The 17850-nt window shown below is 42.3% G+C and overlaps 1 protein-coding gene across 1 annotated transcript; it reads right to left on the reverse strand.

Annotated features, from left to right (window-relative positions):
* Positions 1–1318: 1318 nt before the first annotated feature.
* On the reverse strand, positions 1319–15123 carry C15 (homeobox protein C15). The gene is made up of 4 exons (XM_036819291.3): positions 14737–15123; positions 12509–12942; positions 7282–7510; positions 1319–2061 (listed from the first exon to the last, which is right to left on the reverse strand). Exons 1-4 carry the CDS (start codon positions 14907–14909, stop codon positions 1860–1862), a joined length of 1038 nt encoding a protein of 345 aa, XP_036675186.3. The 5' UTR covers positions 14910–15123; the 3' UTR covers positions 1319–1859.
* Between the last annotated feature and the right edge of the window lie 2727 nt (positions 15124–17850).

Genomic DNA, 17850 nt, shown 5'->3' on the forward strand with positions numbered 1-17850 from the left:
CTTTGAAAGGTTTTCTACATTTATAAAATCATTATGGGAATATTATTTAACCAAACCAAAGAGCAAAAATATACTTCTACTAAAAACACAAGCCCTTCATTTTATTCTTTCGAATAAAAATATTGGTGATATCTTATAGATTTATAAATATATCGAATGTACATATTATTATTTAATATCATATCAATAGGAATTTATAATGGTCCTATTCAAAAATGTACACCCACTAAATTTCCGTATACCTTGGACATTATATACACATTATTGATAGGTTAATTTGATTTTAATACCTTTAATTCTTTAAAATGTCATGATAAAATCTACATTAGCCGTTTAAGGAAGTCTTTCTCCCAGTGCATTTATATCCACAAGCCCGGCAGCGGCAAATGGCAAATTAAAAAGGTGTCTCTGCTGAAGCTCAAATAAACAGCATTTGATCGGCCGGCGTCTGCAACTTTGTTGGGGCGCCGTCTTTCAACTCCTTTGGCCCGAAAATCGTTTACTTCCGCACAGGCGGCTATTGACTGTCGACCACCGGCCGACTTGTAGGAGTTGAGGTCCAGGTTCGGGACCGACCTCAGCGCTAATGTGACAGCGGCAACACTTTAGAGGCGGAAGGCCAGAGGAAGATGGTCCTAAGTATAGGGCTACCTGTTCAGCGGCGCCTGTTTGTTTTGCTTTCAACGCAAAAACACGTAATATATTTATAATGAACGGCCTCGGTATATTCGCTCGCTAATTGTTGTTAGTTTTTCGTGGCCCGAGCATATGGCTGATTTTTTTATAGGTATTCCAATCATTAGCACGTCGAAAGGTATCCGGTTAGGCCACAGGTTACTATCAAAATTGGTCTACGCGATCGAAACACCCTGCGCCTGTCAATAACCGTCTATAAATCATATTCAATGGATTGTTTGTACTGGTTAAGGGTTGGAACATAGCCGTTTAACTAAGGAACTCAACCGAAAAGACCAGAAACCTTCCCTTCTATTCGGATTTGTTTGTTTTGGGGGAGTTTTGAAGTCATTGCTACTTGCTTTTCACAGGATACAGGTTTTCATAAGGATAATATTATGTTTGTAAACATATATAAAGAGATGACGAAACAGAAAACTTTCAGAATATCAAGTTCTGTTGAGGTAATTTTAGTTAATAGTCGGTTTTAAGGACCATTTAACTATACTTATAAAGTAGAATTGCCTACAATTCGCAAGTAAGCAGATTATTTTTAAGTGCCCCTGAATTTAATTGACTTTTAACTGCCAATGTTTCCGTTTTAAATACAATATCCATTAAAAATAACAATGTCATCTTAATATTCTTTGATTCAATAATGTGTTTATTTTCATTGCTCATCTGGTTTACTTTTCAATAATCATACATGTATTTAGGGTTCATAATTTATAATACTAGGTAATGCCATTCGACTTAAGCCTAGAGACAGATATTACAATTACAATACATTACAATCCGTATATAATTTTGTGTATTAAATATGTTACTACTAGGCGTGGCTTCCAAGCTCACTGCGACGTTTTGAGATGCGGTTTGCTTCGGTTGAACTGTCGAACAATAACTAAGAGTCTAAATGCTGCGCTACGAAACACAAAACGGAAATTCGAGATTCTACACAAACTTAAAGCGCTGCTCCGGGTCGGGGGATCCTCCAATCCCCATCGTCCCGGTTAAGAAAGCGTCACTACAGAGTAAAGCTAGGTATTTACAGTGGGGCCTCGAGTCGCCGCCCCCTCCTATGTACAGTGCGAACTGTCCGTTCATCCCGGACTATGTACAAAGCGAAGTGTATCACAAATAAACCAGCTCTCGCCGAAATCAGGGGGTCCGTCCTCCGATGGCGATTAGCAGCCCGCCGCATGCGACGCCTCTGCCCACGGCTGCAGACCGTGCAGAGCCGCCAGGGGCGCCCCGTTCACGCCCCCCTGGGAGCCCAGGGGCGCCGAGGGAGGGGCAAACCCCTTGCTGATGGCCTCCGCCTGGAGGGAGAGCATCAGCCTATTCGCCGCCTGTCGCTCCGCCTCACGCTCCTCGGCCGTCTGACGTCTGAAATTGGAGGAGAATAAGATATGTTGATCAGTATTTTTTTGAGTTTTAGGTATAGCTATAAGTAAGCAAAACAGGGTTGATTTAAGTTTTTTATAGATCATATTATCCCAACCAAAATAGATTTGAGTAAACAAAATAGTGGGATAAGCATGAAATCAATATATAGTATTTTATTCTGTAACTAAATGGTATTTTCTCATTCTTCATTCAGAATAAATTATTCTTGAAAATGTGTTTAATACCGAAATATTTTATCGTAACTAGGCTTTGGATTAAGTAGTTCTAAAGGAACTTTGAAAACGAACCGAATTTACTAAAACTACCTATATAGACAAAATGGTGTCATATGTGTTTTAAGAACTCCCATGCAAAACACATTTTAAAGTAAAATAAAGTTCTAAAACGAATTCCTTATAGTTAAAACCAAGAATCTTTTGTTCTTTAATAAATTGCAGAGTTGTAGTGCCAGCTATCCTATAATCGATACGAATGATGTCCGTGCACATTTGACCTTATCTGGCAAATAGTATCGCTTAATGTACATATTCATTATGGAAAACCAATTTGCCGCAAACCCATTTCAGGGGCTCACACTCGTCCAATTGGGCGGGCCAAAACAGGAGCTCATCAAGTCATTAGGTGGGCGGCCTATTAAGACCATTTAAAACTAATCAAATCAAATATGCTGACTGCCGCACAAGCACAGAGGTCCATCGATTGGGCTTGTTTTTGTGGAAAATTAATTTCGTGCCGAGTTGGAGCTGCGTAAATTGCATTTTAAATGCCCTGAGCTTAAAGCGGATTTGGCCCACTCCCCAATTTGTGCCCTGCCAGCTGATAAATAATTCAGGGGTAAATTGCACTGCAGATGCACCAACTCAGACCCGCGTTTGCGCAGCATTTTGCTCTAATTGTGGCCATGGTCCCAGCACCACCACCACCCCTGGCATTCCTCCATCGATGCTCCAACCACCCCCGCACAACTAGGGGTTGTTTTTGCGCCATCTTGAATATTTCATGAGCTAATGAAGTTCTTATGTTTCCAGCCAAGGGACAAAGAGGCGGAGGGGAAGGGTTGCTCGAATTATAACCACAACTAGGCAGACTAGCACATGGCAGATATATATCATAATTATTGTTTAATATGCTTTCATTACGGTTTTCATCAGCATTGTCATCGTTCAAACTACGGTTTCGTAACTCGCAAGTGAGCTTCATTAAAAATACATTAGGCTGGGTATTTAGTGCAAAGTTTGGGCCACAAATTGGAATAACTAGCACGTGTCTTTATGCCTGACTAGAGGTTCGCCCAAGGATGTGTATTATGTTTTATTTAAATGTGATTAAATGCATCTTTATGATTAAAAACATTTACACATCTTAAATAACCATAGGTTGACTAAAATCTTGCTTTATATAGGGTCTTTCCAGGAAACACTCCTTGTTACTCAACTTTTTCTACATCCCACTTCCCAGTTGCTGGCACAACAATTCAATTGTCTGCCCGGCGATGGAAGTGAGTTATTATGCAGCCAGCACTTGGCTTTTACTTTTTCACCTTTTCGCCTCAAGCTGGCTTTATCGGGCAACATTTTTAACAGCTACCGCATAAAAAATTCAACGAAAATTGATTAAAAACTCCAAAACGGCTGGGCCAACGAAAGTGGCTCGGTGAGCTGGGATGTGTAGTGTGCGGGTTTAATTCGCTCTTCGGAGCCGAGGACTGAGACACGATTGTAATTTATCTTCAGTCACGGAGCTGGGAAATGTAACAAACGCTTTACAAATGTTAAATGTTGGTCTCTTGGCGCCATCGCGTTGATGTGGAAAGTTTTTGTTGCCATCCGCGATAAGTAATGGCCCGGCATTAGCCTAAAATGTTTATTAAAGCTCGCTCCATAAATCTCCGGAGCTCCCCCAAATTGTCGCCCATGGCAACAGCTGCTGTTTAAGACCTTTCCGGCCAAGTCCTGGTAATTAAAATCATTTCACACACTACACGCAAACGACGTTGGCAAGTCGTTGGAGTCGAGGGGAGAGAAGGGCAGCCCCAAAAAGGTCCTGCGGTAATTATCCCTCAAGACATAACAGTTTAGCCAGACCATCAATTGACTGCCCAAGGAGCCTTTTCCAAGATCCCGAGGGACTGGGCCACCGCAAACTTGAAGATTCCAGCGCAGGACACGTGCCGACGGCCCAAACAGGATTGCAAGTTAATTTACAAATGGCTCTCGCCATTGTAATTAATTTTATTTGATTTTTCCACTCTGGCCGCAAAAACTTTCCTTTCAGTCAAATTGATTTTTGTTCTGCGGTCAAAGTTCTGCCCTGGCATGTGTGTAAATTTTTAATTAGCCAGCTTTCGGCAGGAAAACTTTTGCATATGCAGGGCCAATTAATATGAAGTACCAAGCCAAGACTTGCCAAGAAAATTCGAGAGTGAGGATTTTGGGATGATGAACGAGCGTGTAATTAAAAAGGGTTTAGCGGCAGCTTGATTTATGGCAGTGAAACTAATTGAATTATGGATCTGGTGAGGAGGGTGAAAAGGAAACCAGACAAAAGTCAGACTGGGTCCATTTGTTTTGGAGCCACAGGGACAAAGCGCCCGGAAGTGGGCTACAATTTTTCTTTTCCTTCTGTATCTGTATCTCTTTCTGCTTTGTGTATCTGTATCTGCGTTGGCAGATTGCTTTTCTGCTTTTTTTTCTCGTCTTTTTGCCTAACACATTGTCAGACAATGACAGGCAACAAGAGTTCATTCATTTGCCCGCGCAATTTGTTATTATTTATTGATGCCAAGTAGTTGCTGTTCTCGTTGAGTCGAATCACCCGATAACACTCAACATACAGACAATACTCGTAATGAGGCACTCGCCTTGTCGCAAACGAGTTGCTATTTATTAGGAATTGGGCAAGAAAGCCCAGGTATGCAATCTTTATACGTTGCCTAATGGGCACATGGCACTGGGAACATAGCACATAGCACATAGCGCATACGCCGTGTTGGACAGGGCTAATTATTCAAATTACCGGCGAATGCAGCGCAGTGTGCATTAAGGCAATTATGTGAGCACATTACACATACCCTGGATATTTACGAGTGGTGCCGACTCGTAATCATGGTACGTATAATGTGCCATTGCCATTTCACTTAACCGCAAACGAGCCGTGGCCGAGGCAGTTGCTACAGCCGTTGCCATAGCCGTTAACAAAATTGCGTTTTACATCATTAATTTTTACGAGCTGGAATAGGCCCAAAATGGCTGATAAGCCGGCAGGACTGGGCTCTGAAAACGCCGCCGCCTGCTAAGCGGCAATTAACGCGGCTTAAGCGCCGATCCGCCCGCTTTTCCCTCCCCAGTTGCAGCTCCCTTTGCTGGGAAAGTGGAAAACTTTGTCCATTTAGCCGCCATTTGCCATCGACTTTATGACGGCCGGTAATCGCATATGAGCAGCAAGACGGTCCCAATTCATCCGCTCAACCTATTTCATATTCAAATACTTTTAGTTGGCAGTAATAAAATAGAAAACAATTAGCTGCACGCAATATCACGCTTCAAAGCCCCACAAAATTAGACACATTTGTTCTCTGACTAATTTTTGGACTCAAATAAATTGTCATTTGCATGTGGAATGTGAGTACATGATATGGGGGCTATATAACTCTAAAATACTTTAGCCATCTGACAACAGTACACTAATTCCATAACTAGTTATAGGAGAACTAAATAAAATTGTTGATTTTATGAATTTTTACTGCTGAAAAAACGATTACTATTAAGAAATTTGTTATATTTACTACTGAGAGATCGCATAAACTTTTTATATGGGCATAAAAGTTCCTAACGATTTTACTGCCTAACTATGTACCCATTAAAATGTGTATCAATTATTTTGAATGGTAATATTTCAAACAACAGTTTTCTACATGAAAGCACCTCAACTTCAGTTGGTAAATTGTAGCTTAAATCTACACTTCTGTCTTTATAATCCATATATTTAGCTGGAAATTACAGGTGTCATAAAAAAGCTAGCCAATTAGCTTGTTTAACAAGAGCGCTCTTTGTGGCTACAAAATGCAACTACCCCTCAGTAGCCTCGTAAATACGCTCCCCCTTTTCCTTGGGGCTGAGTGTTGTTCATTTAATGTGCCCATGCATATTGTATGAGCCATTTACTCCCCGTTTATGCGCGCCGGGCTTTGATGCTCTATGGTCTAGTTGGGCCATACCAAAACGGGCATCACCTTGGCACTAATTTCTGGTATTTTTTTATGTGAGTCGTACATAAAATAATTACAAATAGCCAGTTTGAGTGTAATAAATTCTAATTAGACAGTCTACTTGTTGGTTATGAATATTTATGTATTTATGGGAAATCAAGAGCAAGATAAGAAATTGTTATTAGAGAGGTGTTAGGATATTTTAAGATAATTACACCCATTAAAACTTTAGTATTATGTGGTGATAAAAGATTTGTACCTATCTTTAAGAAGAATTACTGCCAACGATTTTGTTTTCCTTTAAGAAATCTATTCGAAACCCTTATTTCTAGAGCATTACTGCTTCGGCTATCCACCTATTCAACCTTCTCGCGCTTTTAACAAAATCCTTTTGTGCATATTGTAGTTTAAAACATACCAAAACGAGCATCACCTTGGCACTAATTTCTGGTATTTTTTTATGTGAGTCGTACATAAAATAATTACAAATAGCCAGTTTGAGGGTAATAAATTCTAATTAGACAGTCTACTTGTTGGTTATGAATATTTATGTATTTATGGGAAATCAAGAGCAAGATAAGAAATTGTTATTAGAGATGTGTTAGGATATTTTAAGATAATTACACCCATTAAAACTTTAGTATAATGTGGTGAAAAAAGATTTGTACCTATCTTTAGGAGGAACTACTGCCAACTATTTTTGTTTTCCTTTACAAAACCTATTGAATAATTATAAACCCTTATTTCTAGAGCATTACTGCTTCGGCTATCCACCTATCCAACCTTCTCGCATTTTTAACAAAAGCCTTTTGTGCATATTGTAGTTTAAAACGGCACATAAAAAACAGAGAAGCGGGGCATAGAAGAGGGTAAGTGTCAAGCTGTCAGCACTTTCGAGCCCTGAAAAATGGTAGCTGCGAGTGGGGATGGGTATTGATTTTTAGCCTCTAGCCCAGCGGGGTGCGCAGTAAATGGGGTAGCTCGGCACTCACCTCCACTTGGTGCGTCGGTTCTGGAACCACGTCTTCACCTGTGCGTCGGTCATCTTCAGGCCGCGGGCCAAGGCCGCCCGCTCCGCGGAGGCCAGATACTTCTGCTTGTGGAACCGCTTCTCCAGCTCGGCCACCTGGATGCGCGTGAAGGATGTGCGAGGCTTTTTTCGCTTCGGCGGCGTTCGGTTCTGGTAGGGATGTCCGATCCGGCGGGCGATGGGGAAGGCAGCTGTAATTGCAATGAGAGGAATGTGTGAGTACTTAATAAGACTGGCTTGAGGCCGGTATAGACCCACACAGATTCTTTTCATTCCCTATACACCTGCGGTCACAACAATAACTCAAGTATTGGTATCCAAAGAATGAGCATTTTCGGATTAATGTTTTTTTTAAGGGATTCCATAACATCTCTACACGTTTTTAGAACTTACTATTACATTTGTTATAATTTTAGTAAATTTTCTTTTGGCTTATTAAAAAAATTGTATTTAAAAGCGATTGATAAATATAATCATGCACAGGCAAAAATTAAAATGTCGAAGTTTTATATTTTGGAAAGTGTTATTTTTAAATCATATATTTTCATAATGAAGCCATTTTTTGTACCAGGCATCAGAAACTTGGAGTTTTTGCCTTTTTCACTTTCACATATTATTTAATTAGGTTAAAAAGGGTATTTTTGGTCTGTTGGCAGAATTGAAGGTTGTCTAATGCTTTAAACCTCTCAAATTGTAAATGCTATTACTGCGATCGCATCTGTATCTGTCTCCCCTTCGTGCGGTGTGTGTCCTGGCGGGCAATTAGCAAACAATAAATTCCTAGATAACTGGCCATTTCCGAAAGCCGCTTCCGGAGTTGAGCGGCGGCACCTGTGCGCCTGCGAGTACTTAGCGCTGCTGGCTACTCGATACCTGTTACCTGCTACCTGCCCAAATGTCTGAATGGCTAAATGGCTAAATGCCTAAGCGACCCCTCCCGCTGTGAAATCAATTTGGAGGCCGCTGACTCGCTGCCTAATTGCCAAGGATTGAGGTTTCGGCGGCGGTCTAGCAGGAGTCTTTATCGCCGCCCCTTGTAGACAAAGCACGCGACATCCATTTCCATTTCCATTTCCATTCGGTTCGGTTCGGTTCGGTCTGAGGTTGAGTCATAAAGTCGCGCTCGTAGGACGCATAAGTGACCCAGTGTCCCAGAGTCCGCGTCTCTGGATTTCTGTATTTCTGTATTACTGGATTCCGAATTTCTGGACAGTGGCTGAGCCTGTGCTGGCGCTGAACCTTTTAAAATTCCTGCCAGTCGCCGTTGTGTGTGCTTTGTTGTTTATTGGGTGCGATAAGGCGGGCACAGTGCGCACCATAACATTAAGGCGGTCGGCTGGCAACAACGCAGCACCAGCGACAATTAGGAAACCGGCTTACGGACTGACTCCGCACCCGAAGATGAGGTCAAGTCGGAACTCGTGGAGAAATTGGTTGGCCAGCAGGCGCTGAAAGTGATGGCCAATCACCTTAATCACAGCCCAAAACAAAGCTTAACTCAAAGCTCAGCCAAAATTGTTGTTAAATTATTCAAAAATATTAACACATTTTAGGCAATGATCAAATCAAAACCAAATTGATAATGCTCGAAAATTAATTCAATTAATCAACTGTCTCATTCAATTCAGTAAAAATAATTTTCTTGTGTTTTCAGTCGTTTGCAACAAAAGGTGTTTGCAAATGTGCAAGATAAATTTAATTAAATATTTATAAGAAATATTCTGTGTAGCTTTTAAAATACTCTTCTAAAATTATCATTTTAATATTTTGCTTAATATAGGTACACTTTGTTCATACTTCATATAACAGAAAAAAATGTTGAATTCAATTTTAAATATTCTGTTCGAAAGTATAAATTGATAAAGTTGAATAGAAAAAGGGTCTGTGTGTTTATGAGAGCTCTGAACTTATTTACCCAAAATGATTTAAAAGATTATGTTCCAGGTATTTTTCCCTTAAACACACCTAACGTATTTACTAGAGCGTAAATGTTCAATGATTTACAGCGGAGAGTTGATTTCCCCAATCCCATTACCTTAGAAAACTTTCTAAAGTATGAAAACCTCTCCAATGTGAATACATAACTCATCGATTTGAATCCGACCAACTCCCATTGAAATTGAGTTGTGTTTATGGGCGTTTGAATTGGCGTAGGAAAATGGCGGTGGGCTGTCAAAAGCCATCAAATACCGGCGAATGTATGGCGGGTGTTAAGCTGACAAATCATGCTTCTTATTGCGACTTTTCTCGGAAACCCTTTTCGGGCTTTTTCCGCTTAGGAGATAAGCCTTTAGCCGTGCCTGGCATAAATTTCCAAAGACTTTTGGGCCATAGGTCGTGTGGGTTGCCGATCATTTGAATATTTCAGGCAATATCAATTTCAATAAAAAGCCATTTATCGCACCACATAAGCAGCATCCTTAGGATTTCCCCCGTTCCCGCAGGTGTGTGTATCCTTTAAGGATATAAGATACCAGCCAAGAGGAAGGATAAGGCGCATAAGCATAATTTTATCGCTTTCCCGGCACTCCACTGCTCCACCATGCTTATTTATGATGTTTTCGCTCAAGCGCACATAAGTATCTTAGAGATACACTCGACGGCGAGTGTGTGTGTGGTTGCGGCCAAGAAGTCTCACCAGAAATACCTAAAATAATGCAAAAAGCTTTTAGCATGCATTATTGATGGCGGCCTGTGGCTCGGCCTGGTTTCCACCCACTCCCAGGATTGGGGCTTTTCCAGAAACTGCTACACTCTGACCTTTTCTAGTGATTTGGATAAACACTGTTAGGTTAGAATGTGCAGGTAAAGTATCAAAAATATTAAAAGTAAGTAAGAAGTTAAATAAGGTGGTGCCAGTGTATAAAACATAAACATTTCAACCATTAAAACATCAATAATAATGTGAATTACCAATATAAAGATAAATAAATTCATACAATATCTTTAAAAATGTTTCAACCATTAAAACATTAACCATAATGTGAAACTAAGGATACCTAAATATATTTGAATATGAGTAATTTTTATTCTTTGTATGAAGTAGGTCCTAAAAATAAAAGTTCAACGGAATGGTGTTCTATCTGCTGGCTGATCTACGGATCCTATCCACCATTCACCGCTGACATTCGTGTGGGCAAGTGTCGTGACAAAGCCCAACTCCCATTTGGATTATTATGGCCGTTATGAAACTGCATTAGGGTCTGCATGGCCGAAAAGTAATTGGCGCCTGCTGCGACGTTGTTTTCCAAAAAATAACGAAAATTAACATGCAATGGTTATTAATCATATGGCGCTAAGAGCTCTGACCGAAGGGAGGGGAGCACTTTGGACGGCAGAAGGGATCGGAACCGAGCCCGGGACGCTCGTTTGTCTTGTTAATGAAAAAAGCCAAGGCGCCAGCTTATCAGCCACAAGGCAAGCGACACAATAAACACAACAAGACACAGACGTTGGCCAAGACGAAGATGTTGACAAAACGAGACTTGGATCACCCGGCGGCCTCATAAGTGTGCCTCTCCTCTCAGGTGGACTAGCCGCCGCGAACTGACTGATCCGATCCCATTCCATCCGATCCCATCCCATCCCGTTCGATCGGATGCCCCTCCTCCTCCTTATAAGTATGGATATGGATATGCGGCCCCGGCCCTCGGACCGCTGGCATTCGACTGGCTAATTAAAAGCTGACCATGTCAGTTGGACTCAAATGTGAAGTGCGGTATGCGGCGATAAATAAGCCGGCGAGGACAGAAAACTCACTCGCTGAGCGCTGCGACCGCCCAATGCGTAATTAATTCCTTTTCGGGCCCAGCGCGAAATTAAAAAGTCATGTAAACCAGCTCATTAAAATAACTAAAAAGGGAAAAAAGAGCGCACAGCTAACCAGAACCACTGGGCGGATGTTGGCCATAAAAGCCCATCGGATTGTCGGGCAGCAGCTCCTAAGCAGCTTTTCCACATCACATGGCCGAAAAAAGGCCCGAATATTATGAGTTATAGGGCGCGGGACATGGAGGATGGGGATCCCATCCGATTCCTCGGCTACCGAGGCGTAATAAAATCAACGCCGTCTCATTATTTCAAAGAGCTCGCGCTGTGCCCGTCGCTTGTAGCTACAAGTGAAGCTCATAATGTAAACAAATTAACAAAAGGGAGCCAGAGGATCCAGCTGCACAGGGAGATGCGGACTCAGATGCGAATACAGATGCAGATACGGATTCAGATCCAGGGGAGCGACAGATACAGATACAAACACAGCTGCGCATGCGTATGCAAATAAGAGGGCGCATCTCATTCCTGCGTCGCTTCTGGGCGGTGGCTCAGCGTTAAGTTTTTAACTTAAGCTGCGATTGCGCATTTGAAGGCAAACATGTTTTTATACTTTAGCATCCCGAGCACTCGAGTGTGCGAGTGCACTGCGGGAAAATCACTGGGGATAATATTCTGGATCTAAGTCTTCTATATTTCGAGCAACCATCAGAGTTTCCTTACTCGTTAAACCTAGTGGTAAGAATTTAACCAGTGGCTTGATGTCCTAAGAACTAAACCTTTTATTAAACTGCGTACATTTACCAAAAGTTCCCCACGCATGTTTAAATGTATACCTATTTATTAAATAAAATTCTTTTTATATTTTCAAAATGAAATATTTGCAATAATTTCATATATTTGAAGTCTAAAGTACAAAATTTAACACGAGAGATAGAGTTTAACAATATGACCATTAAGAATTTTCCCTCTTGCTTCTTTGTGGATTTTAATTAAATAGAAATTAATTTATAATTTTCATTTACACAAGAATCATGACTAGCACAACAGATATATTATTTCTTTAAACATCTTTAATCAACAAAATAAAGGTCCAACCCACAATACCCCATATATTACGTTCTCCCCAGCTAACTATCCTTCACGATTTCCCCACTTAAGCATATGATAAGCCCCAGTTTTTCTCTCAGTGCTCCAGTGTGTTGGCCAACAATGACATGCCGATAGGCTTGTTGCCTTAAAAGACTTCTCTGATCGCGCTTATTTGGGGAACAGTAGCAATTGCCACCGCGGGTCACTGGGGGACCGGTGCTTCCCCACCGCGCGTGAGGGATCTCGGCGAACATGGGCCACCGCGACATGGGGCCCCCTACTTGACTTCGCCCTGACTCCTTCACTCCACTCCACTCCGATTCACTCACCTGCCAGCCGATCCTTGACCGCCTGATGGGCCAGCGCCGCGTGGTGCAGCGGCGGCAGTGCCCAGGTGAGCGGCGTTCGCTGGGGCGGCACACGCAGCACATGGCCGCCGGCCGCCGAGGGGTAGAGATGCGGATACGAGTAGAGGGCTGCGGCGCTTCCGTACGTCGAGTTGGCGATGCTGGTGGCCAGCTTGTAGGCGGCCAGCTCGTGGTCCTCCTGCTGCAGTAGCTCCTTCTCCTCCCCCTTCTCCCCGCTGCTGCTGTTGTTGTTGTTGTTGCTGCTGGAGCCGGGACTGCTGCTGATCAGGTGGTTGTTGTTGTTGTTGTGGTGATGGTGGTGGCTCGTCTCGAAAGGCTTGGATAGCAGGCGTGATATGCTGAAGGGCAGATTCTCGCTGGACGAGGAGCGCGTCTGCTCCGACTGCAGGGATTCGCTGGACAGAAAAGAGAGAAGCGGGCAGAAGACATCAGAAACCATATACAAAGCTGAGGTGCAGACTCATTAAAAAGTGTCGCCCGATAAGCGGAAAAGCCTGAGAATCATAATTAAGCCCGCTGCAGTCCAGTCCAGTCTCAAAACCACTTGCCAAAAGCCCACGCGAGCGGATAAGCCCAGTCGACGACATGACATGCAGAACCCATGTGGCCACCGCTGCGTATACGCAATGCGGCTGGAAATTAAGTAATTATGCAAATGCTGACGGCCGTTAGAGGCATTTAATACGCGCCCATAAATCATCGAATGCCATCAACTGACGCACAAAAACGAGTCACGCACGGCATTTAATTTACAAGTCCAAAAAAATCTAAAAACCCATTTGGAACAGGATTGGAAATGTATCGGAACAATGACTTTAAATTGCCATCTCACACACTCGCACACTTTCCAAAATCAAAAGTTATGAGCAAACACATTTTTAGTTTTTGCCTATCTGGTGCTCTACATTCGCTGGAACGCGATTTTTATGGCATTTTTATGACGATCTCTATTAAAATGTTAATCCGACAAACGATTTCGTCTTTGTCTGGCATTCAAACCAAAGATCGAACCCCAAATGGACCCGAAAGTCTTATCACAGCTCGATTTTGGCGCCTTACTAATGTGCGTTTTATCGTCGCCGTCCATTCGAAAACCCTTTCCATCCGTGGCCTATGTAAATTCAGGGAGTTTCTTTGAGACTTTATGGGACATTTTGGACTTGATTCTTTTGGTGGCATTGTGGTCAATTCATTAGCGTTTAAGAGGTTTGTTCACACCGATCTTCAAGCGGAACAAGAGCTTGAATGGGAGAAGTTAGCATGGCCTGCTCGACATTCTGGCAGCTTGTTAGACCTTTTGTCGGCTGAAAAGGGGGTCTTTTGTAGGACCGGACAATGGGTCCACACATCAGCGCATTTTAATGACGTTAAGCCAAAGAATATGATTTGAAAAATAGGATTTGTGATCATTGTCAGTAAAAAAGCCGAAGATCATAAAACAGTGGGAGTTATGAACACATAATAACAAATATAAATAGCTTTTCTCTGCTTGAATACTCGTCTGACTTTTATAGGCTAATGAAAAGAGAGTCAATACTGCAGCTAAAGTGTATACATTTTGTGGCTTTTCCAAGTCGAGAAAATCTTTTACCTCTGACTAGCTCATAAAATATAATTAATATGAAACTTCTATTAGCCATTATTTCGAAATGATTTCCTGAATCTATATAGCAATTGATTGTGCTAAATAATTTTAACAAACGAGTGCACTCCATTTATGATATTTTGAAAAATTTCCATAATAAAATGATTTTGCTGAATGGGTAATATAATTTCAATGTATAATAACCGTATCTCTATTAAAATAAATACAGATTGTTAAAAAATAATTAAACCAAATATTATTTTCTCACAAATAATGGTTCGATGGACTTTTAACATTTCATATCTAAATGGACTGTGTCCATAAGCCTCCCATATTTAAACATGTTAAAGATTTGCGAAAATGTTTATATTTTACTCAACGATGAATTGCAATTTTATTGCCTGTTTACTTTTTCCTTAAATGAAAAAGTACAGAATGCAAAGTACCCATTGAATATTCTATATATTTTTAAAATGTCTGCCATCCCACTAATATTTCTTGTCAATAGTCACGTTGGTGTATTCCAAAGGTTGCTTTCCAAGTACGCGGATAGTTTCGAAAGAAAACCCTGCTTTTCCCAGACCCATTAGGGCACTCTCCTCACCTCAATGGCGTTTCGGACTCATCGTAGCAACTGCCGCCGTCCATATCCACATCGGATCCGCTGCCGCAAGACATCCGTGAATCCGAGTCCACGTCCACGTGGATCTCCTGCTCCTCCACCTCGTCTCCCTGCTCGTTCTCGTGCTCGTGGTCATCCTCCTCGTGGCTGGACATGCTGACAACTAGTGGAGCCAATTTGGGACTCGCTCACAGCACTTTAATATCTAATTGGTCACTTAATCCTTTTTTAAATTGTTAGCCGCAGAGCGTTTGAACCATAGAGCACACACAAAATGTTTGATTTGCTTTCAATTTAGTTTCCGCGTTTAGGCACGACCCGTTGTGGGAAATTCCAACGGCGAACTGCGGATTTTGGGTTCACGGATTACCGACTACGGATTGCGGATAGCGGATTGCAAATTGCGAGCTGGGAGCGGACGCGTGCTGGCGATCGAAAACGCTTTTCATAAATGCAATCAAATTGTGCCGACGGCCGCTGCTCTGCTCTGCCCTCTGCCGACTTGGCCGCCTCTGCCGGATTGTTGGTGGCTTTCGGCGGTTGGAGTGAGCCGGAAACAAGTCAAACCAGTTGTCCGCCGCGACGTCGCGTCTCTGCCGACTTCCTTCCTCTTTCGGTTAAAGAGCCAGTTTGCCACCTTGTTTGAACCTAACCTACCATAATACCGAGCACCAGCAACCTGGTTGGTCCACCCTTAACGCTTGCCGTCCCGCTCTGATCGCACATGCGCCTCGTTGCCTCTCGCTCGTGGAAACAGGTTTCCACCTGGCAGGGGCGTGGCCTCGGCCAGCTGCCATTGGTTAAAGTGGCCCGGGCTTCCATCCCCCCTCCTGCCGCTCGTGGTCCACTCTAGGAAACCCACTTCCAGCTGGCATTTGCGACGACATTTTAAATGGAAAACGTTTTGCTTTTGGGGTTTTTTATTAGACGAGAGCATGAAGAGAATGTATTTTTATTTTGATTGTTTCTATTTTCGGGTTAGCCAAGCGTTTCCACTCTGCCATCTCACTCGCTCCGTCACGAATTACCCTCAAGGTGAGAGTGGGATGGCTGTAGAGCGAGAGCGAGATGGACTCTTTCCCGGGGAAGTGCAAATGTGGCAGATTAATAGCACAATTGGAAATAGCGTTCTGTCAGCTTGAGTTCACAAAGCAGCGGATTTCGCAGGGGGGTGAGGGCTCTGCACCACTTCCTAATGTCCCTATCTACTGACTACTCACTACTCACCACCGACTACTGAGATCTTTATTAGCGCCAAGTGTTCTGCTCGCTATCGCCTGGCATTTGGCAGGCTGCGATTGCGATAAGGAGACTCCGACCCAAACCACGAGAATCCAATCCATTTGGCCAGGCCAAGCAAATGCAAATTGCCTTGGATGCAGCGGATGCAGCAGCTCTGGCATTTTCCACAAGTTCACCCCACGGGTTAATTGACAGTTTTCCTTGGGCACGAGCCATGTTATTGCTTATTGCTGGCCAAGATCTCAGCCTCATCCTCAGGTGTTGTTCGAGCCGAATGCCTGGCAACCAAATCGAGGATGCCTGGGATGCGTGTGTGGGGCCAGAAGAGATTGGGTACTCCTTCTTCATTAGCCGAGATAGAGCTGCGGAATGTGCTATAACCTCTTCTTCGAACCCCCTCAAAAATCGATGGCAAAAATGCATTTTAATAAAAATGAAGTACAGGTTGTTAGTCAGTTGAAATTTCGCTAGGACTAGGCACTTCTGAAGGCTTATGACCATATGACACTAGCTTTTATTTCGACTAACTTATTGCCTTATAACACTGGCTTTAGTTTCGACTAACTTAATAAATTTCCTTTATAAATCATGGCAAAAAAATTGGGCCTACAGCCTTACAACATTCTATAATTTGAATATGTAATCATGTTTAGAATCATGTTTAGAATCTAAATGAAAAGGTCGAAGTTCTTGAAGGGGAAATCATCCTTATAAAAATAAAAAGTAATTTAAAAAGTGAAATAAACTACGATTTAACATTGTTACTCTTAAACTGCTTTCTTATAATGAAATTTTTAATTTTAAGATTACAATATTTCTACTCGTAATTTCCTTAGCACTCACGGTATACGTTTCTGATTCTTCTCAACCCAAATATTTTCAAAGAAAGGTTTCTCTTACATGCTATTTCTGTTCACAGAGTGTAATGTTTTACTTTTCACCTCTCGTTCTCCTTGATATAATATCCCGGAACAGTTTAACAACTTCGTATAATATATGAAATGTAGTCCCAACCGTTAGTTAAATTAAACCAAAAAAGTTCCTTAAACAAAATGAATTTGCTTCACAGCGAACCCCAACAACACACCGTTCACTTAGCATTTAAACCGAGTCCAATCCTAGAAATAACGGTTATAAATATTCATTTTTGCACTTAAGTGGCCATGTTTCTGTGTCAGACACGGAAAAAAATCATGGCCGAAAATGAAGAAAGGCAATTACTGCATATTCAATTGGCCAGGCACACACAGATACACACGCACACCGCCGAGGAAAGGACTCTGGAAAAAGTCACGAGGCGAACTTCCATTTCTCCTCGTACCGCCTCACAATGTCATTGTTGCTGTTGCTGATGCTTTTTCAGCTGGTAGGCCTTGTAGTCGGCTAATTGGATTTCATTTGAGCAACAACAACGCAGAAACAATTGCCATAATAAAAACAACAACAACAACGACAACAGAGTCTCCATCCATGGCAATTGTAATGCAATTTTAATGCAAAACGAGAGGCGGCCAACATTTTTATTGCATTTTTACTTTTATTTCACTTAATAGCAGGCAGCACAATAACTGCAGCGGCAGCAACGACGAGGAATTGGTGCTTGGTATGAATACGGAATGATGCCGAGACCACCACATCGCCTTTTCCGGAGGAAGGGGAAGCAGGAGGTGGAGGAGGAGGAGGAGGACGTGGTGGTTCCGATCCAAGATGAGAATGGAGATGACGGTGGGCGACGGCAGGGTGGTGGAAAATTAGTATGCAGCAGCGCACTGCAATCGGATGGCAGACACACCAGCAACAACAGGGAAAACAGCATCAACCAGAACAGAACTTAGCTTAAGTGTATCTACACGT

Source organism: Drosophila suzukii, chromosome 3, assembly GCF_043229965.1.
Source record: "Drosophila suzukii chromosome 3, CBGP_Dsuzu_IsoJpt1.0, whole genome shotgun sequence".
In the NCBI taxonomy this organism is placed as follows: Eukaryota; Metazoa; Arthropoda; class Insecta; order Diptera; family Drosophilidae; genus Drosophila; species Drosophila suzukii.